This window comes from Anomaloglossus baeobatrachus, chromosome 11 (genome assembly GCF_048569485.1).
Source record: "Anomaloglossus baeobatrachus isolate aAnoBae1 chromosome 11, aAnoBae1.hap1, whole genome shotgun sequence".
Taxonomy (NCBI): Eukaryota; Metazoa; Chordata; class Amphibia; order Anura; family Aromobatidae; genus Anomaloglossus; species Anomaloglossus baeobatrachus.
In genome coordinates, this window is record NC_134363.1 from 168,377,311 (window position 1) to 168,405,059 (window position 27,749).

A 27,749-nucleotide genomic window follows, 5' to 3' on the forward strand; every position below is an offset into this window, starting at 1 on the left:
GGGGGGGCGGAACCAGGCGGTTGGCCACGCCCACCTAAGAGTTCACAGGCCCAGAGGCAGGAAAAACAGGCAGATGAGTTCTGATCAGTCTAGTCTGAGGAGAAGAGGAGGAGAGTCTAGTTTTGACAGTGAAGTGGAGTAGAGAAGTAAATCTGTCAGTGTCCTGGGTAAGAGCCCGGGCACTTTGGCTAGGAGGCAGACGGTGGTGGCCGTCTGCAGGAGCCGGGAAGACAGCCTGGTGGAACCGTAGGTAGCCGGGACATGGTAGTGGCCCGCCGGAACCGAACCGGGGAACCGACTGGAAACCGGAGCACAAGTGGGGGTACTCAGACCCTGAAACGCAGTCCCGAATCTACCGGACCCCGTTAATTAACTGATTGAGGTCTGGACTTTAGGTCCTTTCCCACCCAAGTCCCGAAAGAAGGCAACAGCCCACCGATTCTGGATAACGGCCACCGCCAAGGGCCAAGAGATCCAACGGGCCAGCGCCTGCGGGCAAATGGGTTCTCCCGACATACACGCTGGGGAGCGGGACTCCCATCGCTGAAGCGCAGCTGTCCATTTCTACAAAAAGGTGCAGGAGAAAGGCAGACACCATCAACCCGTTTGGGGAAACGAAGCAGCCGGCTGCGGGCACCGACCATCATCCATTTGGTTTACCAGAAACTCCCGTGTATTTGTCAGAGTGAGTACTACTGTGATTTTGGGCCACGCACCGCCCTGCCCCGCCGATCACCCACATCGCATCACATCCACCGGGTCCCGGGGCCACCACCCCTACCCACGGAGGGGTTAACACCAACAGCTGCACCAACATCTCCCCCGGGGTGCCTAGTCAACCGCAGCGGTGGTGCCCACATTCACCACAAAACCGTGGGTGGCGTCACGAACTCTAATCTAAAAACCCCCCTTCAACACGCCAGCCCCCTTGCAGAGCGACGTGACCCCCGGTCCGGAGGCGCTCGAGCCACCGACACACGAGCTCGGATCCGAGCGGCTTGGCTGCAGCTGAGCGCGGGGTGATACACATCGACTCTTCTGGCATCACGAACAGGAATGAACCAGTCTACTTACCAGTGGAAATGCGCCTTGAAGTCAGCGGTGATCCGTTGTGAAAATTGCGAAATCCGCCATCTTGCCACCATCTTGTGGCTCGAAAATTCCCGCCTAAGCCGTCTTCCCCGTAGAAAGGGCGCGAAAGCGAAGTCCCGCACCCTGGGAACAGAGAGGGTCGTAGAGCGCGCGGCTGCAAAAGAAGCCATGCAGAAGGTGTGCTGTGAAAACACCAAGGGGGGGCGGGTGAAGATCTCGTCCCATGTGACCGAAGGGATAAAGGGCAGGGACTCCAGGACTCTGCCACCCGTCTGGTTCCTGGACCCCGAACGAGCAACATGTCCGCCCGTCTGGCAAGCCCGCAACCCCGGAGCCCGCGCCTGGAACAGCGGCGTGGGTGGAAGCTTGGATGACCCTAATGTGTTGCCACATGCAGGCCCAGGTGCGGTTCCTCATGGAACGGTGGGTGGCCGAGATGAGGGAGATCGCTGCGGCCGTGCGAGCACGTGAAGAGGAGGCAGAGTTTGGAGAGCTGGTAAGCGACCCACGCCCCTATGTCCCCAAGGGACCGGCCACTGCGGCTGAGGGACCCGGTCTGCCCCCACTCTCCATGCTGCTTCCCTTATCGCTCGTACCGGTTGCCGCTGCTCCCCCGCTCGGTCCGCTGCCCCCGCCATTGGCAGTGGAGCCCGTTCCATCCACCTATGAGGACTCACCTGGGGAGGCAGCCCGCGGACGACCGCTTGTCCGGTCGGCACCGATCCCGCTCCCATGGAAGGTGCCCGTTCCCGAAGTGAACCCGCCGGTCCCGGAAGTGACTGTGCCCCGAGAAGTCCCGGCCCCGGCAGTCCGCCCGGCTAGGGAGGTGGTGAATCCTGACCGAAAGAGGGCTCAGCGGGTGGCGCTGGCCGTTCCCAGTTCCCAGGCCTCGGGTGAGGCGTCGCGGGGTTGTTGCTGCAAGGCAGCGCAGCAGGCCATGACACTGCGGGGTTCCCCAGTTCTAAAGATATCGGTCGTAGCCGGTATGGGGGAGCTCCGGCAGGGCCCAACCCCAGCGCAGAGGGAGCAGACAGACGCTCCATATTGGGAGCGGCAGCAAAGCCAGCTGGGCTGGGAGATCGAGGCCCGTGAGAGGCAAAAGGCCGAGGTGCTGGCCCGCACCATCCGGGAGAAGGAAAACCTCCGGAGTGCTACCTACAGGGTACGGGGCCAGACCTACGAGGGCCAAGTCCGCCGGTTTGACCCCCAGCGTGGATGGGGGTTCATCTTCGAACCGGGCATGGAGGCCGAAATTTTCGTCTCCCGTTGGGACGTCAACCCTCATCTTCCCCTGGGTCACCCGGATCGTGACCTGAAGCCTGGTGAGCTTGTCACCTACACCTGGCACTGCGGGGAGAGGGGCTGGTTCGCCCTGGATGTGAAGAGGAGGGCGAGCCGCAGCGTTCCTAGGCAGCCCCAGTCCCCTCCCCCGCCATACAGCTCTGATGTCGTGGTAGAAGAGGAGCTCAGCGAAAGTTAAAGAAAGATAGCAGTTCCGGCTACCATGTTAAAGTCCCCATTGGGACCATCCTGCCAGTCCCCGTTGGGACTTTAAAGTGTTTTACCCCATTTAAATGGACAAGGCCGAGAACTTGCAGGCCACCCAATAACTTTTGGGCCTTGTAAATAGCCCCTTGGACCCTCCTATCCCGTCCTACAGTCTCCGGAGAGGCTGATTGGAGGAAGGGGTCCCGTTGTAAGGGGTAGTCGGACCCCTGGTAGTGAAGGAGCGGTTTTTCCCCCCTGAAAACGCCACAGTAGTATGGTGGCAAATTGTAAATGTTGATGGTAAAATGTTACCTGTCATAAACTGTTTCCCCACTAGGTGCCAGTGTAGAGCAGTGGTTCCCCTGGTAACAGTGGCAGGGAAGGAAGGGGCAGGGCAGCCTAGGTGGGGAAGGAAGGGTTCTGAATGCAGAGTCCAGTGTGCAGTGAGATGTGAGAGGCGAGCAAGCTCGGTCTGAGGTGACGGGGCAGAGTGTGGGAGTGAGACGAGGCAGTCAGCCTGAGTGAGTACTATTGGCTAGAAAGCAGAGGAAACCCATGAGAAACGGTGGAAGAGTTGGGACTAGTCCGGAGCCGGTGGTGTGTACTAGAGTGGAGTGCAGCTATCAGGGGGATAACAAGTGGCCTCTGCAGGCGAAGGTTAGTGCCCTGACAAAGAAGTGGAGAGGTGAGAACTTATCCAGAGCCGGTAGTGTGTGCTGGATCTGCCCTACAGTAAATCCGGGTTAGAGCGCAGCTACTAGTGGGTTAACGTATGTCCCCTGCAGGCAAAGGAAAGTGCCCGTAGAGAAAAGGAAACCGTTTTTGTAGAAAAGGACCTGTAACTTGTAACCTACTAAAGTAAACCTGCTGCAAACAAAAAGATGGAAGCTTTGTTTAATAAATCGGTGTTTGGTTTATCTGCTGCCTGCAATTGTCTCTTTCCTGAAAGTGAAGAAGGAGCTGGAGAGCACAGAAAGAACGCTGTCATGAATGGGCCCCATGCATCCACACTCTGCCCCCAACAACACACCTGTTTTGCAAGTAACGGCCGTGCCGGGGTTCAGCCTGCGGCCCACAAGGCGAGGGGACCCGACTACACCCCCTGAGGTGCCCCCTGCCCCCGTTACATTTTGGCGTAGTCGGCAGGATCAAGCCCGTAGAAGAGAAACCCCGAGCAGAGACCAAGTGGTGCCTGATGTACTGAACAGGCCACAAGATGGCGGCAAGATGGCGGCCGTCCTCATGGATTTAGTGAAGGCGCGAAAAGTGGGCGCCAAACGAAAAGCGCTGGGCTGGCTTGTAAGGAAGAAGCCCGGAGTGCACCGCCCAAAGAGGGGAGGTGCTTGCCCCGAGATACTGCAGAGGTCTAGAGACGTGGGCGGCGCCGCAAGAAAGAAGAGGCGTCGCAAACGCTGTGCCGACCTGGTGGGTGAGGCCGGGGACGGAGTATGGGCAGAAGCGGGAAAAGAAGAACCGCCTCCACCTTCCCCGGCGCGATTGCAACCCCGGCAGTGGAAGAAGAAGCAAACTCCAATACCTGGACCAAGCAGAATGGAGAACAGAGCGTGGCGCGCTCAGCATAAGCAAGCGCTCGCTGAAGCCTGTGGGCTGAAGAGCACCCCGACGGTCGCGCCAAAAGCGGCCGCCAAACCTACGGCTGGAGACAAGCCAAGAGAAGCATCAGCATTACTGGTGATACATCAGAGTATGGTGTCGCACCCGGTAGTTGTTGTCGGCAGCCCACTGCGGTCCCGTCCAGCTACCCCCTCACCCCCGCAGGAGGCTGAAGGGCCTGAACCGGAGAAGGAAGTACCGGAGCCACCGGGTTATGAGCCGTTTCGTAGGCTACCCCGCTTACCTGGACAGTCCCTCTCCGACCATGTGAGGGCCCAGCGGGCCGAATGGCTGCGTGCATACTACCCAGCGTGAAGAGGTGGTCATCCGGAAGAGACGTCTGTTTGTTGTTAGGAGCCAGCGAATGTTACAGCTCAAGCAACGTTAAAAGTACTGAACCCGGGAGGAGCTTAATGCAGAACTGTGTGTGGACTCCTTCTGTGACTGTTAAGAAGGAATCTTGTTGTCCTGTTGTTTTCTGCCCACCCAAAGACCGGGAGCGCTTGGAAATAGCCTCCGGGCAGAAGGTCAGCTAAGACCGGGAGCGCCTGAGGAGGGCCTCCGGGCAGATGTGCGACTAAGACCGGGAGCTTCCCTGGAGTGACTCCGGGCACCAAACTTGTGTGCCAGTCTGTGTGTTTTAAGTATTGTGTTTTCCTACATGTGTTCTTTTGCAGGTACGAACCTCGCCAGGAGGCCGAGGTTAAAGAGGGGAGGAATGTAAGGGGTAGTCGGACCCCTGGTAGTGAAGGAGCGGTTTTCCCCCCCTGAAAACGCCACAGTAGTATGGTGGCAAATTGTAAATGTTGATGGTAAAATGTTACCTGTCATAAACTGTTTCCCCACTAGGTGCCAGTGTAGAGCAGTGGTTCCCCTGGTAACAGTGGCAGGGAAGGAAGGGGCAGGGCAGCCTAGGTGGGGAAGGAAGGGTTCTGAATGCAGAGTCCAGTGTGCAGTGAGATGTGAGAGGCGAGCAAGCTCGGTCTGAGGTGACGGGGCAGAGTGTGGGAGTGAGACGAGGCAGTCAGCCTGAGTGAGTACTCTTGGCTAGAAAGCAGAGGAAACCCATGAGAAACGGTGGAAGAGTTGGGACTAGTCCGGAGCCGGTGGTGTGTACTAGAGTGGAGTGCAGCTATCAGGGGGATAACAAGTGGCCCCTGCAGGCGAAGGTTAGTGCCCTGACAAAGAAGTGGAGAGGTGAGAACTTATCCAGAGCCGGTAGTGTGTGCTGGATCTGCCCTACAGTAAATCCGGGTTAGAGCGCAGCTACTAGGGGGTTAACGTATGTCCCCTGCAGGCAAAGGAAAGTGCCCGTAGAGAAAAGGAAACCGTTTTTGTAGAAAAGGACCTGTAACTTGTAACCTACTAAAGTAAACCTGCTGCAAACAAAAAGATGGAAGCTTTGTTTAATAAATCAGTGTTTGGTTTATCTGCTGCCTGCAATTGTCTCTTTCCTGAAAGTGAAGAAGGAGCTGGAGAACACAGAAAGAACGCTGTCATGAATGGGCCCCATGCATCCACACTCTGCCCCCAACAACACACCTGTTTTGCAAGTAACGGCCGTGCCGGGGTTCAGCCTGCGGCCCACAAGGCGAGGGGACCCGACTACACCCCCTGAGGCGCCCCCTGCCCCCGTTACACCGTCACCAATGCGACCGGTGACAACTCTCCGGGTCAGGGGTCCCCTGGAAGTGGGGCCTCTGAGAGACTGCCGGGTATGGAACTTTGTACCCGACCCGTTGTGGGCAATACCCGTACCTGGGCCCGTTTCCTGGACTGGGGAAAAGGGGTGCTGACCTGGTTTTCTTAGAGGCAGCATCAAGGTGCAGGTTTGCTTGGGTGGGCAAGCGGAAGGACCCGGTCCCGTTAATAAAAATGGTATTATATTTGCAATGTTTAAGTAACCTGCCTCCCGTAAGGGAAGATTCTACAGTTTTCAAATGTAAATAATGGTATTATACTTGTATTTGTGCCCCATGTGTTTACTTTCAGTGGACGCGGAGAAGGCCTTCGACCGGGTCAGTTGGAGCTTTATGATGGCAGCCTTGAGACAGGTGGGTTTGGGTCAGAAATTTTTGGGCAGAATTGCGTCCCTGTATACGAGACCCTCAGCAAAAGTGAGGACAAATGGGTTTCTATCATCATCCTTTCTGGTCCACAATGGAACGAGACAGGGATGTCCACTGTCGCCCCTCTTATACGTCATAGTCATGGAGCACCTTGCGGTCGCCCTGAGAAACAACACAAGCATCCACGGGATAGAGGCGGGTGGGGAGAACCGTAAGCTGGCTCTATTCGCGGATGACCTTCTCATGTTCATTTCCCAACCACACATATCCTTCCCGTCCTTGCTCAAGGAGTTCGAAGAGTTTGGCAACTTAAGCAACTTCAAAGTAAATTTTTCCAAATCAGAGGCCATGAACGTGACTTTATCGGCAGAAGACCTTGCGAGAGTATCACAAAACGTCCCTTTTAAGTGGCAACCGTCAGTTTTAAAATATCTGGGAGTTATGGTACCTAGGGATCCAGCAAAAATTGTACATCACAATTTTTTCCCCTTATTAGAAAGGACAATCAGGGACTTAAAGAAATATGACAAAAAGAGATTGACGTGGTTTGGGCGTATAAACGCGATAAAAATGGATGTGTTACCGAGGTTCCTGTTCCTGTTTCAGACAATACCCATACAGCTACCGCTAAGTTACTTCTCCAAGATCCGGACAGCCTTGTCTGGGTTTGTCTGGGGGAACAGGAGACCCCGAACAGGAATTAAAACTCTGACCAGACACAAAAGTGACGGGGGGCGGGGCTCCCAAATTTTCAATTATATTACAAGGCAGCTATCCTAACGAGATTACTGGACTGGCATTTTCATGGTAATTCGAAACAATGGGTGGTGATTGAACAGGATGTGCTGGGAACTCCCTTACATTTACTTCCATGGTTAGAGAAAGAAAGTAGGATCCAGATAGCGAAAGGAATGGAGTTCACGCGGACAGCGATGGGGATGTGGGATGGAGAGATAAAAAAGGGATCTCTCTCTCAGGAGCAGGGCCCACTTACCCCCGTATTCGGTAATAAGAAGTTCCCCCCAGGACTCCACTCCCATAGATTCGGGGGATTTACTCGGGCGGATGATACTCGTTTTTGTCACGTGCTCCAGGGACACACCCTACCAACTTATATTTCCATGCAGGCCACAGGGAAAGAGATTTCCTGGATGGAATATATGCAGTTGAAATCTTTCCTCTCGTACCAGGACAGGGAGAGAAGGATGAGGACACCCCCTACTCCTTTTGAGAAAATATTTTTACAGGGCTCATCACCTGGACATGGCATCTCACTCATTTATAAAATGCTGAACCAGAGAAATAGGGTGGATAAACCTCACTTTGTCTGTAGGTGGGGAGAGGAACTGGGAGAGGATATTCCAGAGGACGATTGGAGCAGAGCGTACCTGTGGACCCACAAGCTTTCCTTGGCGTGCGCCGCTCAAGAGAAAAGTTATAAAATTCTCACAAGGTGGTACCATTACCCGACTAAATTACATGCTATATTTCCCTCTGTGTCTGATGTGTGCTGGAGGTGTGGCACAGACACAGGTACAATGCTACACATATGGTGGAGCTGTACTAAGCTGCAACCCTTTTGGGACTCAGTGTTCTACCTGTACAAAAAGATGAGCGGAGGTGAAGTAGAAAAATCCCCCCAGGTTGCTCTTCTTTCTATGCTCCCAGGAGCTATTAAAACACAAAAAAGGGACATGTTGCGATTTTGCCTGGCGGCTGCCCGTATGATTATCCCACGATTTTGGAAACAGACTAGATGCCCTACGGTGCTGGATTGGTTGGAGGAAATGACAAACCTCCAGAGAATGGAGGAGCTGACAGCAGAACTAAATGGGAACACAGAAAAATTTACTACAGTTTGGAGACCATGGATTATGTTCATGGAGTCCCCAGAGTTTGTGGAGAGTTTGGCGAGCTTTTTGAACTGAGAAACGGTGGGGAGTCTCATTCCTCCCCCCCCCTTTTTTCTTTGCTTTTCTTGCTTTCCCCCCTCTCCACCCTTCTCTCTAATTTCCTCTTCTTTATGCTTGTATCTTTCCTCTTCTTTCTTTCATTTCTGAACATTAATCTGCATTTTTCTAGTTTCATTTTTTATATGAAAAGATTTATCAATAATTCATAAGACAATAGACACACAAGGAGAATGAGTATATTAGGATACGGGAAGTCAAAAGAAGTGGGAATTCTGACCTATTATTTATAAGTGGTTGTATGGTAATATCACAAAGATAATTTGAAGAATTCCAAGAAATTTAGTAATGTAACAATTTCTGGATGTTATCCCGGCATTGAGAAAATGATGTTTATGTATTGTAATTGCACAAATGATATGTTTGTATGTTGACAACAGTTTCATCAATAAAACAGATTTGAAATACTTGTATTTGTGTTTTTCTACTTTTATCTTTTCCAGTTACAAAATAAGCCGGTGGTGGTCGGGCAGCCCGCCAAGGGGGAGTGTGACGCCCTGGACTAGCCAGGTAGTCACAGTTAGGCCCTTGCACTACACCCATCCCCAAATAAGGTGACAGCAGCCAACCTACTAAACCCTAGTCACCTCCCTCTGGGTTTGATGTTCACACCAGGGGGTGGAGCCAAGTGGTATGCCACGCCCACCTAGGAGTTCACAGGCCCAGAGGCAGGAAAACCAGGCAGATGAGTTCTGATCAGTCTAGTCTGAGGAGAGGAGGAGGAGAGTCTAGTTTTGACAGTGAAGTGGAGTAGAGAAGTAAATCTGTCAGTGTCCTGGGTAGGAGCCCGGGCGCTTTGGCTAGGAGGCAGACGGTGGTGGCCGTCTGCAGGAGCCGGGAAGACAGCCTGGTGGAACCGTAGGTAGCCGGGACATGGTAGTGGCCCGCCGCTACCGAACCGGGGAACCGACTGGAAACCGGAGCACAAGTGGGGGTACTCAGACCCTGAAACGCGGTCCCGAATCTACCGGACCCCGTTAAATAACTGATTGAGGTCTGGACTTTACTGTAGGTCCTTTCCCACCCAAGTCCCGAAAGAAGGCAACAGCCCACCGATTCCGGATAACGGCCACCGCCAAGGGCCAAGAGATCCAACGGGCCAGCGCCTTGTGAGCAAACGGGCTCTCCCGACATACACGCCGGGGAGCGGAACTCCCGTCGCTGAAGCGCGGCTGTCCATTTCTACAAAAAGGTGCAGGAGAAAGGCAGACACCATCAACCCGTTTGGGGAACTGAAGCAGCCGGCTGCAGGCACCAACCATCATCCATTTGGTTTACCAGAGACTCCCATGTATTTGTCAGAGTGAGTACTACTGTGCCTTCAGGCCATGCACCGCACTGCCCCGCCGAGCACCGACATCGCATCACATCCACTGGGTCCCGGGGCCACCACCCCTACCCACGGAGGGGTTAACACCAACAACTGCACCAATATCTTCCCTGGGGTGCCTAGTCAACCGCAGCAGTGGTGCCCACATTCACTACAAAACCGTGGGTGGCGTCACGAACTCTAATCTAAAAACCCCCCTTCAACACGCCAGCCCCTTGCAGAGCGACATGACCCCCGGTCCGGAGGCGCTCGAGCCACCGACACATGAGCCCGGATCCGAGCGGCTCGGCTGCAGCCGAGCGCGGGGCGGTACAATTACACACATAGAGATCTATTCCTATATATTATATAGAGTCATTACACACAGAGGGATCTATTCCTATATATTATATATAGTCATTACACACAGAGGAATCTATTTCAAGTTTTTATTTCTGTTAATGTTGATGATTATGGCTTACAGCCAATGAAAACCCAAAAGTCATTATCTCAGATAATTAGAATATTATATAAGACAAACTGAAAAAATTATGTTACACTCAAATGTTGGCGCCTTCTGAAAAGTCTGTACAGTAAATGCCTCAATACTTGTCCGGGTCCTTTTGCATGAATTACTGCATCAATGCGGCAATGTGGCATGGAGGCTATCAGCCTGTGGCACCGCTGAGATGTTATGGAAGCCCAGGTGGCTTTGATAGCAGCCTTCAGCTCGTCTGCATTGTTGGCTCTGGTGTCTCTCACAGATTCTGTCGCGGGCAGGGAGGAGGGTGTCAGCACTGCGCTCACCCCTCTGCTCAGGTCCGGCTGCTGCTGCTCAGTGGTGGCTCGAGCGGTGGGCCGGATCCCGGGGGTTCTCGAGCGGCGCTCCTCGCCTGTGAGTGAAAGGGGATTAGGTTTTGGGATATTGTCTATTGTCCGTGACGCCACCCACGGTTGTGGTGATTTGTTAGCACCACCGCTGCTCGGTGTGGGGATCCCGGGAGTGATGGTGTGAAGCAGCAAGTTGTTGTGTTGCCCCTCCGTGGGTAGGGGTTGGTGATCCCGGGGCCCAGTGATGAGGTGGGAGATGCAGGGCTTGGTGGGCGCAGGGACGCGGGGGCAGCGCTGTGCCTTGCGGCACTGTGGTACTCACTCAGCCTGAGACGTTGACACAGTTCTCGGTAAAACACACGGCTGGAAAGACGGTTCCCACGGACGGCTGCACTTGCTTTCCCCAGTAGGTGACGGTGATGTCCCTTTTCCTGCACCTAATGTTGTTGATGGTCTCGATGGGTTCCCACCGGTAACCCGCTCCCCGGCTTCAAGCTGGACCGGAGGAGCTCTACTCTTTGCCCCCAGGCGCTGGCTTTTAGAAACTGGTGCCCTGGCGGTGGCGGTGTCTCTACTTTACTGGTTGGACTGTTGCCTTCAATCGGGACTTGGTTGTTGGGAGACAGACGTCCCCTTCACTGACGGATTTGGCAAATTGTGGCGACTCCTAGCCTTGCCGGGGTCCGAGAGGCCCCTGCCCTGGTGCTGACTGTCCTTTGTACACTGCTCCAGACCGCCGGGTCACCACCCGTCCGCGGTCCTTCCAGGAACTCCCGAGCAGTCACCCCTGCGGACAATCACCGCTGTCTGCTGACCTTGCTGTCTCAGTCCGGGGCACACACCCGGACCAGCTTCAGGCTTTCTTACTGTCACTTTTACTCCTTTACTCCAGTTTTCTCCTTTGCTCCTCTACCACTTCACTCCCTTCTACTTTCACTTCCTTAACTCAACTTCACTGTTTACTCAAGCTCTCCCTGAGCTAAACTGCTTGGTTTTCCCACCTCCAGAGCTGTGAACTCCTCGGTGGGCGGAGCCAACCGCCTGGCCCACCCCATGGTGTGAACATCAGCCTCTGGAGGAAGGCAACAAGGATTTTTGGGTTAGCTGGTGTGCCTAGCTGGGGTGTAGGGTGTGGTGGTGTGATGACCTGTGACCCCTGGCTTGCCCAGGGCGTCACAATTCTCTATGAAGTTTAGGTCTGGAGCGTTTGCTGGCCAATCAAGCACAGTGATACTGTGGTTAGTAAACCAGGTATTGGTACATTTGGCAGTGTGGACAGCAGCCAAGTCCAAATTTCCATTTCCAAAAAGCTTGTCGGCAGAGAGAAGCATGAAGTGCTCTAAATGTTCCTGGTAGACGGCTATGCTGACTTTGGTCTTGATACAACACAGTGGAGCTACACCAGCAGATGACATGGCTCCCCAAACCATCACTGATTGTGGAGACTTCACACCAGACCTCAGCAGCTTGGATTGTGGCCTCCACTCTTCCTCCAGACTCTGGGACTGCGATTTCCAAATGAAATGCAAAATTTTCTTTAATTTGAAAACAACACCTTGGACCACTGAGAACAGTCCAGTTCTTTTTCTCCTTGGCCCAGGTAAGCCGCTTCTGGCGTTGTCTATTGGTCATGAGTGGCCTGACACAAGGAAGGCGACACTTGTAGCCCATGACAGTCATGTCCAGTCTTTTTTCTGGCTATGACTTTGGATTATGGCTCTTGACTCCTTTTTTTCCACATTCTGGGTCTTGACAATTGCGCTCTCCAAACAAATAACCTGTGTTAAAATTTCACTTGTCCTATACATGAGCCTTTACTACAAAATGTCCTTGAAATCTGCAAGGAAAGCAAAAGCATGATGCATATAAAATTTCAGAAATCTCATCCACTTTACTGGGACATTTACGTGGCAAAAACGCAATGTGTGAACAAACCCTAAATGCGTACACTTGAGTTTATACAATTCTCAATAAACAATTAATTTTAAGTTATTTTTAATCAAATAAGTGATACTTGTAGATAGATGTCCAGATCAATCATGTTTTCCACCTGCATGTCTATTCAGCACTTTTATTTAAACCATATTCCAATGCATAATGCAAACTGCAGAAATTGAAGGAGATAAAAAATCCGGCAGTACTCGTGTGTGTTTATGGCTGTGTCTGACAGCGTAAGCACAGCCACCTCTGATGCAGGAACCCAGAAGTTCCGAAACGCGTAAGTAGTGAAGGAAGACACGACAACCAGAGATGAGCGGACCAGTGGAAGTTCGGTTCAGCAGGTTCAGCCAGACTTTACATAAAATTCGATTTGGACCTCGGACTTTACCTGAACCCCAATCAAAGTCCCTGATTGCGCAGTTCGGGTCTCCGCCCACATGCAGCCAGTCATAAGCAGATCACTTCTGGGCACGGGTGAGCGGTGTTTTTCCGTTTTTTTTTTTTTTCGTTTGGTGCACACCACATCCGATCACACTGTTGTTATCCCCAGTGCGAGCTGATCAAACAGTGCAAGCACTGGGCGTACCCGAGCACGGCGAGTGATGTTCGTACGTAAAGTACCTGAAATCCGAACCTGAACTCTGTGTTGTTTTTTTTTTGTATATTCTGTGTTGGTACGAACACCGAATATCTGGTTTGCTCATCTCTAACAGCCACCTCTTACAGTACAGTCATGGCCAAAAGCTTTGAGAATGCTACAAATATTAATTTTTACAAAGTCTACAGCTTAAGTTTTTCTAATGGCAATTTGCATATACTCCAGAATGTCATAAAGAGTGATCGGCTTAACAGCAACTACTTGCAAAGTCAATATTGGCTAAGAAAATGAACTTCAACCCCCAAAACACATTTCAACATCATTGCATTCCTGCCTTAAAAGGAGCAGCTAACATTGTTTTAGTGATTGTTCCATTAACACAGGTGTGGGTGTTGATGAGGACTGGGCTGGCGATCAATCAGTCATGATTAATTAAGAATGACAACACTGGACACTTTAAAAGGAGGCTGGTGCTTGGTATCATTGTTTCTCTTCAGTTAACCATGGTTATCTCTAAAGAAACACGTGCAGCCATCATTGCTCTGCACAAAACTGGCCTAACAGGGAAGAGTATCACAGCTACAAAGATTGCACCTCAGTCAACAATCTATCGCATCATCAAGAACTTTAAGGAGAGAGCTTCCATTGTTGCCAAAAAGGCTCTAGGGCGCCCACGAAGGACCAGCAAACGCCAGGACCGTATCTTAAAACTGTTTCAGCTGCGGGATCGGACTACCAGCAGTGCTGAGCTAGCTCAGCAATGGCAGCAGGCTGGTGTGAGTGCTTCTGCACGCACTGTGAGGCGGAGACTCTTTGAGCAAGGCCTGGTTTCAAGGAGGGCAGCAAAGAAGTCACTTCTATTCAGAAAAAACATCAGGGGCCGACTGATATTCTGCAAAAGGTACAGGGAGTGGACTGCTGAGGACTGGGGTAAAGTCATTTTCTCAGATGAATCCCCTTTTCGCTTGTTTGGGACATCTGGAAAACAGCTTATTAGGAGAAGAAGAGGTGAGCGCTACCACCAGTCTTGTCTCATGCCAACTGTTAAGCATCCGGAAACCATTCATGTGTGGGGTTGCTTCTCAGCCAAGGGAATCGCACCACTCACAGTCTTGCCTAAAAACACAGCCATGAATAAAGAATGGTACCAGAATGTCCTCCAAGAGCAACTTCTCCCAACTGTCCAAGAGCAGTTTGGCGCCCAACAATGCCTTTTCCAGCATGATGGAGCACCTTGCCATAAAGCAAAGGTGATCACTAAATGGCTCATGGAACAAAACATAGAGATTTTGGCTCCATGGCCTGGAAACTCCCCAGATCTTAATCCCATTGAGAACTTGTGGGCAATCATCAAGAGACGGGTGGACAAACAAAAACCAACAAATTCTGGCAAAATGCAAGCATTACTTATGCAAGAATGGACAGCTATCAGTCAGGATTTGGTCCAGAAGTTGATTGAGAGCATGCCAGGGAGAATTGCAGAGGTCCTGAAGAAGAAGGGTCAACACTGCAAATATTGACTTGCTGCATTAACTCATTCTAACTGTCAATAGAACCTTTTGGTCTCATAATATGATTGCAATTATATTTCTGTATGTGATGTAAACATCAGACAAACACAATTAAAAACCAGAGGGCAACAGATCATGTGAAAATATAATTTTGGTGTCATTCTCAAAACTTTTGGCCATGACTGTAGTACAGACCCTGCTGGTTGCTGAACCTTGCTTGTGTGATGTCACACACTCTGCCTCTGTCACCATGGATGCTGCCGGCCAGGGATCCTTGGAAGATGCAGAACATTCATATGCTGCTGGTGGATCAGCACCCTGCCTTTGTCACGAGGAAAGCGCCGGGACCCCCTCGGTGATGTGTACCGCCCCGCGCTCGGCTGCTGCTGCCGAGCCCCTCGGATCCGGGCTCGGGTGTGTGTCGGTGGCTCGAGCGCCTCCGGCCCGGGGGGTCACGTCGCTCTGTGAAGGGGTGGTTTTGGTGATTGGGTGGGTGCGCGGCCGGGGCCGCGATAGAGATTGTTCGTGATGCCACCCACGGGTTGTGGTTATTATTGGCACCACCGCTGCTGGTGATGGTGGGGGCTCCCGGGTGCGGTGTCGTGGTGCAGCTAGGTGTTGAACCCCCTTCGAGGGTAGGGGATGTGGGGTCCCGGGGCCCGCTGGGGTGATGAAGCTGCCAGAGGGGTGCAGGGCAGGTCGGCGTAGCGCGGCACGGTGCCTGAGGGTGCTGGTGTACTCACTCTGAGGAAACACACTGGAGTCACTGGTAAACCAAAAACGGGATGGTGGTCGGTGCCCGCAGCCGGCTGCGTTGTTCCCCCCACTCGGGTTGATAGTGTCCGTCTTTCTCCTGCACCTCTGTAAGCTGTGTGACTACTATGCCTGGACACCGGTAGTCCACTCCCCGACTTGTAGATGCTGGAGGAGCCTTTTTGCCCGCAGGCGCTGGCCCGTGGGATCTTGGTGCCTGGGCGGTGGCTTCCTATCCCCCTCAGTGGGCTGTTGCCTTCTTTCGGGACTTTGGGTGGGAATAGACCTATAGTCCAGGCCGCAATCAGTTAATTTGACTTGGTCCAGTTGCTTCTGGGCCTTGTACAGGGTCTGAGTACCCTTCCCTGGTGCTCCGGTTTTGGTTTGACTCCCCGATTCAGTACCGGCGGGCCACTACCCTATCCCGGTGCCTTGACGGTTCCGCCGGTTCTACTCCCGGCCTCCTGCAGACGGCCACCACCACCTGTCTCCTGGCCACAGGGTCCCTAGGCTCCAACCTAGGCCCTGACAGACTTCTGCTGTACTGCTCTACTCCAACTCCAAACTTAAACTGAACTGTCCTGTACTCAACTATACTGTCTGGTTTTCCCCGCCCCTGACTATCAATCCTCCTTGGTGGGTGTGGCCAACTGCCTGACTCCGCCCCCGGGTGTGGACGTCTGGTACTGATGGGGGTGACTCAGGGTTTTTGGGTGATTGATGGTACCTTTTTGGGGGACAGGTGTAGTGTAAGGGCCTATCTGTGACCCCCTGGCTAGTCCAGGGCGTCACATTCCCCCTTGGTTTAATGCAGACCGTCCGCGGGCTGCCAGGCCATCAACACCGGGTTTATTTTTCTTTGCTTTTTAAACTGTAAAAAGTAGAAAACGGGAAACATTTACAAACAAAAAAACAAAAGAAAAACTCCTAAAAATTGTCTTTATTAGTATTCAATATTAAAATCTATAATCATAAAAACCAAGTTGCTTTTACATAGTCACTATATAGACTGGTCAGATGTGGTGGGTGTAAAGAGGTGATAGACACGATTAGTGAAGATAGTGTTAATTGTTTACTATTCTCAAGGTAGGAACAACTTTAGTAGTTGTACTTCTAAGTCAGGTAGTTTTTCAATAAATTCTAGGGGGATTAGGGACGAACTTTCTATCCCTCCCTTTCACCTACCTACCAACGGAGGTGCACCATAAATTATTGGGTACCCCCCGCTCCTCGTCGTCTCTCCCTGTTTTCTCCCTGCAGCTCGTCAGTTACAACCGGGAGACCCACCACCAAGGGGAATAAATAGTGCAGTTAGTCACAAGTCATTACTCAGACGTACACAAATATGTTCCAGCATAGTTATACACATGATATGAATCTCAGATAGATGTAAATTAGAGAATCCCAGCAGGGATGACTTATCTGCTGGGACCATCCAGTAGCATATCCCATACACATGATATGAATCTCAGATAGATGTAAATTAGAGAATCCCAGCAGGGATGACTTATCTGCTGGGACCATCCCGTAGCATATCCCGACGCGTTTCCCCCCTATATTTTTCTCTTAGGGGTTCATCAGGGGAATGTCTGATCCGAGGTTCCTTTCTTAAATGTCCAGGGATACCAGCAACCAAAGCGTGACGTCAATAGCCTATAATAAGTCCAGTCGTCCAGTGCGCAATAGCTGGTTGCACTACAGGTATTACAGATCCCACGGTGCCGGCAGGAGGCTGAGGCGGGAAACTTCGCGCCAAAGATGGCGACCTCCCCAACCCCTCAGCAGGACGCCGCTGACGGCAACTTCAAGGCGCACTTCCACGGGTAAGTGGACTGGGTCGATCCTGTTCGTGATGCCAGAAGAGTCGATGTGTACCGCCCCACGCTCGGCTGCTGCCGATCCGCTCGGATCCAAGCTCGGGTGTGTGTCGGTGGCTCTAGCGCCTCTGGACCGGGGGTCACGTCGCTCTGTGAAAGGGTGGTTTTGGTGATTGGGTGGATGCGCAGCTGGGGCCGCGATAGAGATTGTTCGTGACGCCACCCACGGGTTGTGGTGATTATTGGCACCACCGCTGTTGGTGATAATGGGGGCTCCTGGGTGCGGTGTCGTGGCGCAGCTAGGTGTTGAACCCCCTCCGTGGGTAGGGGATGTGGGGTCCCGGGGCCCGCTGGGGTGATGAAGCTGCCAGAGAGGTGCAGGGCAGGTCGGCGTAGCGCGGCACGGTGCCTGAGGGCACTGGTGTACTCACTCTGAGGAAACACACTGGAGTCACTGGTAAACCAAAAACGGGATGGTGGTCGGTGCCCGCAGCCGGCTGCGTTGTTCCCCCTACTCGGATTGATAGTGTCCGTCTTTCTCCTGAACCTCTGTAGGCTGTGTGACTACTATGCCTGAACACCGGTTGTCCGCTCCCCGACTTGTAGATGCCGAAGGAGCCCTTTTGCCCGCAGGCGCTGGCCCGTGGGATCTTGGTGCCTGGGCGGTGGCTTCCTATCCCTCTCGGTGGGCTGTTGCCTTCTTTCGGGACTTTGGGTGGGAATGGACCTATAGTCCAGGCCGCAATCAGTTAATTTGACTTGGTCCAGTGCTTTTGGGCCTTGTACGGGGTCTGAGTACCCTTCCTTGGTGCTCCGGTTTTGGTTTGACTTCCCGATTGGGTACCGGCGAGCCACTGCCCTGTCCCGGTGCCTTGACGGTTCCGTTGCAAGAGAACTTGGTACAACAAAAGAATAATTTGAGATCCCATGCTGTAATATCTATATACTTTTTTCCTTCCTCCCCGGCCCAGGAGATGTGATATGATCATACCATGTCCCTATACGGTCAGACACAGCAATTACACAGTACATAGCAGGGACACATATATAAGATTATCTCAGCACAGGAACATTTTTCTTAAACACATCCAATTGTGAAAATTATTATTATTCCAAGATCTATTGATTAAAATAAACTTTAAAATTAACTTTAACCCCTTTAGGTCGTTTATGATTAAGGTATTTTATGGCTACAATATTTACTATTTGTTTGCGATACAGGTCATTACAGAAGCATCTATCAGATAATCTGAGGATAGTCCTGAGGATAGAACGTCATGGACACCTACGTTACCTCCCAACAAAAGTTCATTAAAGATTTTAACTCCAAAGTGTACTTACAGAAGTTTTATGGGACACGGGATGGGATCCTTTATAGAGAATTTGCAGTATTTATTTTAAAAAATCTGCATGAAACTTTCACTAAAGGTGAGAAATTCATTAATTTTTGGAATTCAAAATGTTCAATTTTCTGATGTATAATGTCATTATTACTCGTATGACTAGTTTACTGTAGTACATTTTCATTTTCAAGTAAAAATCCTGTTTGCTTATGTTTTGGCTCACATATTGTGAGGTGGAGCTGCTAAACTATAGGTCAGGGTGAGTAGCACGGAACAGAGATGATTATGCAGTGGAACTTGATAGGAAAGACAGCACATGGAGCAGCCAAGATAAGTAGAGCTGGATGACATGTCAATAAACTGAGAAGGGGATGAGAACAGGCACTTTGGACAATCAGACCTGAGCATGCAGACAACATCTTGGACCTAGGTCTTTTTTCAACCTAAGTAACTATGAAGCTATCTTCATACAGTAGGGCAATGTGCGTAGTTAGGCATCTTAGTACAGAAGATTGAAATGTGAGGGTTGCACCTTGTAACAGAACAGGTAAGATACAAGAGAACTTCTCCTACGTGTAAATGCTCTGCTATACCGCACCATCACATCTTTACAGTGCAACAATCTGATTTATCCATAAATCTCATGATGAGTTTGAAATTGTAACTGTCAAGCAACCACTAGGGGACATTGGGACTAAGGTAGAAAGAGAACTCCTGAGTGCAGTAAGACAGAAGCCCACAAGAGGTCGCTAACACAAAAGCAGGGATAATCGATCAGTCAGGGTCTAAGCCAGGATGTCACGTCTGTACCAAGGTTAAAACAAGCCAAAGTCAAAGAACAGAGCTGAGGTCGGATACCGGGAAAGCAAGTAAGCATAGGGGAGGGCGTGGATGGCGGAGGGGGAGGGCGGAACAAGACCGGAGTCCAGAGGACAAGGAGGAGTGGAGGTAAGGTCGGGAAGGAGGGACGGAGGGCAGGAGGGACGGAGGTCAGGACAAGCCGGGGAAACGGAGGTCAGGTCAGGTCGGGCAGGAGGGATGGAGGTCAAGACGAACAGTACAGGGTAGCAGGACAAGAGACAGAGAACTTCTCTTAGGAACAGTGTATGCAGCAAAGCCGGAAATATTATTGGCGGCGTCCTGGAGCACCAAGATATGGTGGCACAACCCCCGGAACAAGGCTAGAACGAACAGGCCCCGCCCAAGTTATCTAAACACAGGAGGCAGGATACATGCACCGGCTCAGGGACAGCAAAGCCATGCATGAATCATGACATTCACCATCTTAAATGTAAGTGGACACAGCACTTCTGGTAAGGAATGGGTGCTCTAGTAGGATCCAACTCCGTAGAACAATATAATTACGCTAGGCACTCCAAAATGATGCAAAACGATGATTTTTATTAACAACAGCCAAAAGTTCAGTCATCAGACGTTTCGGTCACAATATTGACCTTCATCAATAGTAACTGGTATAGAGATATGAACAAATAATAAGAAAAATGAACATACACAGAAATGTCCAATTTAAATACAAACAATGTGAAGACCCAATGGTGTACACACTGAAATAAGTGGGCAAAAGATAAAGAACAAGCATATTACGAACATCCTACAGTCCCCCCCTCCCACCCCCACCAGGAAGCTATGAATAGGGATTTAGAAAAGGAATCACGTCATCTTATTAACAGTGAATTGCATTGCGCCACTTTGTCTGAGTACCTTAGATTACAGCGTATTCCATGAGGTCTACGTGTTCCCTTTCCCCCTACCATCTTTAACAACAACAGTGAATTTTGCAAAAAATTTGAATACATCTTAAATAAGTGTTCTCTGGATTTAATGACATTGACCAGTGAATTTTTACAAAAAAATATTGCTGAAACTACCACTTGCATCACCAATATTGAGAAACAATTAGAGACTACCTTTACCAACTTATTGAAATAGCTACTGGACGGTATTCACTTAGTAGATAGGTAAATAGCAATGTGAATAATCAATATATAACGCCTTAAAAAATACCTTTTAATAATGAACCGCTAAAAAAGGTCAATGAGGACCCTGAGATAAAACAGACAAGGACAACTGTACATAAAAAAGTCAAAAAAAGTAAGTGACCTAAAGTATTTGATCACCCCTTGGGTGCAAGATCTGTTTGTCACCATACAAATATATGGCCCTATAAAATATAAGGGACCACCTGCTGTCTATTATGAACAGCTATAATAGAAGGTAATAAGAAGGGAATGGTCTTACCCAGTCCGCCGTAATACCCCCTCTTTTTTGTAAGTGTACCAATGCTGGATGGTATGGTTCAGTCAAAATCGGATAACCTGGTCCTCTTCCTTGTGACTCAGGATCCACACCGCCATACCACAATAAAACGCACTGTCTCCCAACGCGTTTCCAAATTCATCAGGGGAGATATATAGTTAGTGATTATAGTCAAACATGACCCATATGTATGGCACATACCTTCAAGACCTCAGGCAAAGCTTTGCCCAGGATATACCTGCGGTCTTTAAGGTATGTGCCATACATATGTTGCGGGCGGAGGAGGGGACGCCGCGCACTCCCTACTGCTGCTCGGGTCCGGCTGACTCGGCTGCTGCGGCCTGCTGCTGCTCGGTGGCTCGAGCGATGGGCCGGATCCCGGGGGCTCTAGCGGCGCTCCTCGCCCGTGAGTGAAAGGGGATTTTGGGTGTGGGGATTGGTTATTGTCCGTGACGCCACCCACGGTTGTGGTGACACCACCGCTGCTCTGTATGGGGATCCCGGGAAGGATGGTATGGAGCAGCCAGTTGTTGTGTTGCCCCTCCGTGGGTAGGAGTTGGTTATCCCGGGGCCCAGTGATGAGGTGGGTGATGCAGGGCTTGGTGGGGTGCAGGGATGCGGGGGCAGCGCTGTGCCTTGCGGCACTGTGGTACTCACTCAGCCTGAGACGTTGACACAGTTTTCGGTAAAACACACGGCTGGAAAGACGGTTCCCACGGACGGCTGCACTTGCTTTCCCCAGTAGGTGACGGTGATGTCCCTTTTCCTGCACTTAATGTTTCTGTATTGGTAGCGATGGGTTCCCACTGGTAACCCGCTCCCCGGCTTGGATATGGGCCGGAGGAGCCCTACTTTGCCCGCAGGCGCTGGCCCTGAGAAACTGGTGCCCTGGCGGTGGCGGTGTCTTTCTGTAACGGTCGGACTGTTGCCTTCAATCGGGACTTGGTTGTTTGGAGACAGACGTCCCCTTCACTGACGGATTTGGCAAATTATGGCGACTCCTAGCCTTGCCGGGATCCGAAAGGCCCCTGCCCTGGTGCTGACTGTTCTTCGTATACTGCTCCAGACCGCCGGGCCACTACCCGTCCGCGGTCCTTCCAGCAACCTCCGAGCAGTCCCCCTCCAGACTATCACCGCCGTCTGCTGACCTTGCTGTCACTGTCCTGGCACACAGCTGGACCAACTTCAGGCTTTACTACTGTCACTTCAGCTTCTCTCTTTAGCTCACTACTACTTCACTTCTACTTTCAACTGTAACTTGAACTTCACTCCTCCACTTCCCTCACTTGACTGCCTGGTTCCTCCTGCCTCCAGGGCTGTGTACTCCTCGGTGGGCGGAGCCAACCACCTGGCCCACCCCCTGGTGTGAACATCAGCCCCTGGAGGAAGGCAACAAGGATTTTGGTAGCCTTGGGTGTTCCTAACTGGGGTGTAGGGTGTGGTGGTGCAATGACCTGTGACCCCTGGCTTGCCCAGGACGTCACACATAGGGGTCATGTTTGACCATAATCACTAACTATATATCTCCCCTGATGAATTTGGAAACGCGTTGGGAGACAGTGCGTTTTATTGTGGTATGGCGGTGTGGATCCTGAGTCACAAGGAAGAGGACCAGGTTATCCGATTTTGACTGAACCATACCATCCAGCATTGGTACACTTACAAAAAAGAGGGGGTATTACGGCGGACTGGGTTAGACCATTCCCTTCTTATTACCTTCTATTATAGCTGTTCATAATAGACAGCAGGTGGTCCCTTATATTTTATAGGGCCATATATTTGTATGGTGACAAACAGATCTTGTACCCAAGCAGTGATCAATTACTTTAGGTCACTTACTTTTTTGTCCTTGTCTGTTTTATCTCAGGGTCCTCATTGAACTTTTTTAATGGTTCATTATTAACAGGTATTTTTAAGGCGTTATTTATTGATTATTCACATTGCTATTTACCTACCTTTACCACCTTAGAAGAATTCAATTCCTTTAAAGCAAAGATTCAAGCAAACTTGGAGCAGCACCGTAGAGATACTCAAAATAAAAAACGGATTAAATTTCAAAGAGACGCGGAAGATTCCGCCAATAATAAGGTCTATAAATGGCAAGACAATTATCGCTTTACTCGCCCTCGTTCTTCTTACAGACCCCTGTGGGTGTGCTACCATGCTAAGAGGGAGGACTAGTCGAAGGAAGTAACGCCCGTGCGACTAGTCGCTGGCATCATTAGCATATGATAAAAGATCTTTAAAAATACTTTTTCTAAAGATCTCTTTATCTATGCTACTAAATACAAGGACAGTTAGGCAGGGATTAGAAATATGCACCCAGAACTGCTCGTGGTTTTGGGTGCATATTGTACCTGACAGGTTCCCTTTAAGAGGTCTATGAAGAAGACATCATGGCGGCATGAAGTGAGATGGAGATACACTATAGAGAGCTGCTGAGACTATCAGCAGATCACTGTATATATAGCAAGTGTAAACCTACTGCCCCAAATACCAGTCTGTATAAGTCTGCCCATAGCCTCATGTAAAAGTATTGAAACTTTAAAGCTCATTGCCTCATGTAATAGTGTGGACCACTAAGCTCGTTGCCTTCTTATAAGATGCTTGAAGTGAAATCTCTGTACTCTTGTTTACTTCCTTTATGAGATGGGAACCATTCTACTGTTGAGGAGAGCCATTAGATCAAATACTTGATTAACCTCTTGACAAGGGATTGTGGGAAATGTGTCAATTTGCCTTACATGTAATTAAACAAGTCACTCCCGAACTTGAAAGTGATGCAAGATTATTTTATTTAATGTGCATGAAAAAAAAAAATTCGGTCCACTACGGACCTTCCTCAGTTGCACATTAGTGGAGTGGACTGGAGGCATAGGATGGCGTGAGGCGTGGTATCCACCGCTGCATGTCGGCCCCCCATGCAGCGGTGGATACCGCGCCTCACGCCATTCTATGCCTCCAGTCTACTCCACTAATATGCACCTGAGAAAGGTCCATTGTGGACCGAAAACGTTTTTTTTCATGCACATTAAATAAACTTGCATCACTTTCAAGTTCGGAAGTGCCTTGTTTAAATACATTGTACGGCTTTGGAACCTGAAGATTTCTTTTGATATCCCTACAAGGAAGTTCCATTTCTTTTTTCTAATTTGCCTTACATGAGCCAGGTTTTCAAATATAACTAAGATGTCCCCCGATGACATCATAGACCCTCCCATCAGCATGTATCCACCAGATGACGTCCCTCTCATCACCAGCACCATGGATCCGTCCAATGACATCATAGACCTGCCTATGATGATGCCCACCAATCAGCTCATGGACTAACACATTGTTCAACCCACTGACCAATGGACACATCCGAGCATGCCCACTGTAGGGCTGACCATGCCCCTTTTCCTAGTTTTTATAAAGGCATGTTCTTGAATAAATCTCTCAGTTTCTGGGCCAACCTTGGTCGAGGAAAAATGAATATCCGACTGTGTGTCTGATCTCATTTTTCAAGCATGCACTCGATCCACACCAATTAGAATCAGGCAGTAGGCAACTTGTGGAACTTTGTAAGAGTTTACCCTAACACTACCACACTTGGCCACTACACCCTAACACAAGAGTTCACCATCTACCTTTCGTCACATCCCAAACTGAACCAACTCCCCCTTACAAATCAGCTACAGGGGAAATGGATAAAATTACTGGCCCCATTTACAAAACAAACTGCACAATAGAAACAATCAACTTGTAAATAAGCCAGGAAAATGGGCTTAACACAGATGAACATTGCCTCTTACCCTTATGTATAAAATTGGCTGTAATTTGGAAATCCTAATAATCCTTCCTACCCTGATATTTTACATTTTTTTGTAAGGTGGAGTAAGAGGGAGAACACTGCTTGATTTTGGCACCGGACCCTCCATTTCTCACCTCCTTTCGGCTTGTGAAGTGTTTGATGAAATCATCGTCTCAGATTTACTTGAGCAGAATCGTGATGAATTCCAAAAATGGCTGAAGAAGGATCCAGATGCTTTCGACTGGACTGACATTATCAAATATGTATGCGAGCTGGAGGGAAACAGGTAAAACGTTTTAATAAACTTTACGGTAACTCTCTATATGTCACCAAATTTGTGTGAGTATATTAAAACTGACAACGTGTGTACTATTTGGGGCAGGGCTAGTGCTAAGGCGGGCTTTGCACGTTGCGACATCGGTAACAATGTGTTACCGATGCTGCAGCGATAGTCCCGCCAACGTCGCACGTGCGATATCTAGTGAAAGCTGCCGTAGCGATTATTATCGCTACGGCAGCTTCACACGCACATACCTGCCGTGCGACGTCCCTCTGGCCGGCGACCCGCCTCCTTCCTAAGGGGGCGGGTCGTGTGGCGTCACAGCGACGTCACACGGCAGGCGGCCAATTGAAGCGGAGGGGCGGAGATGAGCAGGATGTAAACATCCCGCCCACCTCCGTCCTTCTCATTGCAGCCGGGAGGCAGGTAGGTGATGATCCTCGCTCCTGCGGCTTCACACACAGCGATGTGTGCTGCCGCAGGAGCGAGGAACAACATCGCACCTGTCGCTGCATCGGCATTATGGAAATGTCGGAGGCTGCAGCGATGATACGATAACGACGCTTTTGCGCTCGTTCATCGAATCAAAAAGGTTTTACACATTGCGATATCGACTGCGACGCCGGATGTGCGTCACTTTCGATTTGACCCCATTGACCTCGCACGTGCGATGTCGCAACGTGCAAAGCCGCCCTAAGACTAAGGGGCCAATCTGAATATGCTGAGCTGCAGTAAAAAAAACATGATAAACAAAAAATACATGGCCATGTCATAGTATATACACCGGGGAGATAGCTGCATAGTATTCCCCGGGAAAATGCCAACTTCAAAAATCACATTTTAAAAAAGGAGAACAAGGAAGATAAAGCACAGGTAGTATGCCAATATTGTATAAATTTTATTGAGGTAGAAAAAAAACACAATATAAAATATGAAAGGGAAGGATCACAGGAGAAGTGGAAATACAAGTAATAAACTGAGACATGGTACATATATGCAATACACCCCTACCACGGACAACACTAATGTGTAAAAAAAAATAGCATGGATCTGGTCAAAATATGCCAAAATTCATGAGGGTCCATGCTGATTAAATTCACCCTAAAATATAAAAATGGAAAAATCCAGGGCAAATGGCTCAAAAAATCAGAAGGATTGTAAGAGGTTCCCCCTAGGGGGCAGTGTGGACAATTGTTAAAGCCGATTTGCATGTGTTCAATACAGATATAAAAAGGATATATATCCCAACATAGGCAGAAACAATTGTCACCAAAAAACTGGATGATGTGTGAGTCCACACATGACCAAGGGAGAGCAGACCATATAGTAGATTACAAACACAGTAGTAGCAAGGAAAGTCAACCAGGTAGGTCAATACTGACACAAGGCATATGTGACACACATATCATACAGAAAAGAGCCAATTACCTCTTGGGGACTATATTAAGTGAACCCGTGGTAGCGGGTGGAGGCCCCAACGTCCGTTTCGCTAGGTGCTTTTTCTAGGGGATGTAGCGTATATGTGTTATTAGCTCTTTATATTGAGCCTACATGGGTGGTTTAAATCATTTCTAATTGCGGTTGGCAACAGTGCATGTGCCGGAAGCCGAGGCCAAGAAGCGGGGGAGACTAGACGTACCGCCGTCAGACGGCGCATGTGCAGGAAAATGGGACGCGTCACCATAGATCCCGCGCATGCGCACCAGAGCAGACGCTGTCACACACTACCACTCGGCTGTCAGCTGATCGGAGGACGCGCACGGCCGCAAACACAGACGGTCAGTGCATGTAGTTAAGTCCCGAAAGAATTACTAAGCAAACCCACATAAAACAAAGAACATGTCAATGCATAATAATAAGATATATAAGTTAAGATGAAATTCCATGAGGATCCACAAATGGAATAGGAACTTGAACATCGGATCATGATAATTATAATAATATAATAATAATAATAATAAAGTTTATTTATATAGCGCCAACATATTTTGCAGCACTTTACAATCCGGTGGGGGGTTGTATAGACAAAAACAAAACAAAATAGTACATAATTCAACAGCTACAGTAGGAATGAGGGCCCTGCTTGAAAGCTTACAATCTATGGGGAAAAAGGGGGACACAAAAGGTGAAGCACACTTGTAGATCTGTCCGGCCATCGTTATGCTAGTTTATTGGTTACGTATAAAGATGAATGATCTGGTCTTTAGACAGTAGCCTTTTGGGTGCCCTCACGTGCTATTGGTTGTATATAGGATGTGAGGACAGAAATAGGAGAGAGAAGGTTATGAGTAGCATTGAGAAGGTGGGACGGGGGAGAGTTAGGTTAGGAAGTTATGATGATCAGCTTGTCGGAAGAGATGTCTTTTTAATGTACGCTTAAAAACTTGGGGGCTGGATATTAGTTGCATTGTTTGGGGTAGTGCATTCCAGAAAACTGGCGCGGCACGAGAAAAGTCTTGGAGACGGAGGTGTGAGGTTCGTATTATGGAGGAGGTTAGTCTAAGATCATTTGCGGAACGAAGGGGGTGGGTAGGATGATAGACAGAGATGAGGGATGAGATGGTGGTGCAGAGCTGTGGAGAGCTTTGTGGGTGAGGGATATGAGTTTGTATTGTATTCTGTAGCTGATTGGTAGCCAGTGTAGTGACTGGCACAAGGTGGAGGCATCGGTGAAGTGGCTGGACAGGAATATGACCCTGGCTGCTGCATTCAAGATGGATTGGAGAGGGGAGAGTTTGGTCCGAGGGAGACCGATCAGTAAAGAGTTGCAGTAATCCAGGCGGGAATGAATGAGAGCGACAGTAAGGGGTTTTAGCAGTTTCGAAAGTAAGAAATGGTCGGATTCTGGAGATGTTTTTGAGATGTAGGCGACATGTGCGAGTGAGTGATTGTATATGGGGAATGAAGGAGAGTTCTGAGTCAAATATGACCCCAAGAAAGCGAGCATGCTGCTTGGGAATAATGATTAAATCATCAAAGGTAATTGAGATGTCGGGTGTAGGTTGGTTGGTAGGGGGAGGAAACACAAGAAACTCAGTTTTGGAGAGATTCAGTTTCAGATAG

General features: G+C 49.8%; 1 protein-coding gene across 1 annotated transcript in view; it reads left to right on the forward strand.

Annotated features, from left to right (window-relative positions):
* LOC142257261 (nicotinamide N-methyltransferase-like) overlaps window positions 1–27,749 on the forward strand; it is a 58,970-nt gene that overhangs the window by 3,411 nt on the left and 27,810 nt on the right. The window contains exons 2-3 of the mRNA XM_075329423.1: window positions 18,215–18,421; window positions 24,485–24,692. Coding sequence (XP_075185538.1) covers window positions 18,271–18,421; window positions 24,485–24,692 — 359 coding nt within the window. The 5' untranslated portion in view covers window positions 18,215–18,270. The remainder of the gene's footprint in view (window positions 1–18,214; window positions 18,422–24,484; window positions 24,693–27,749) is intronic.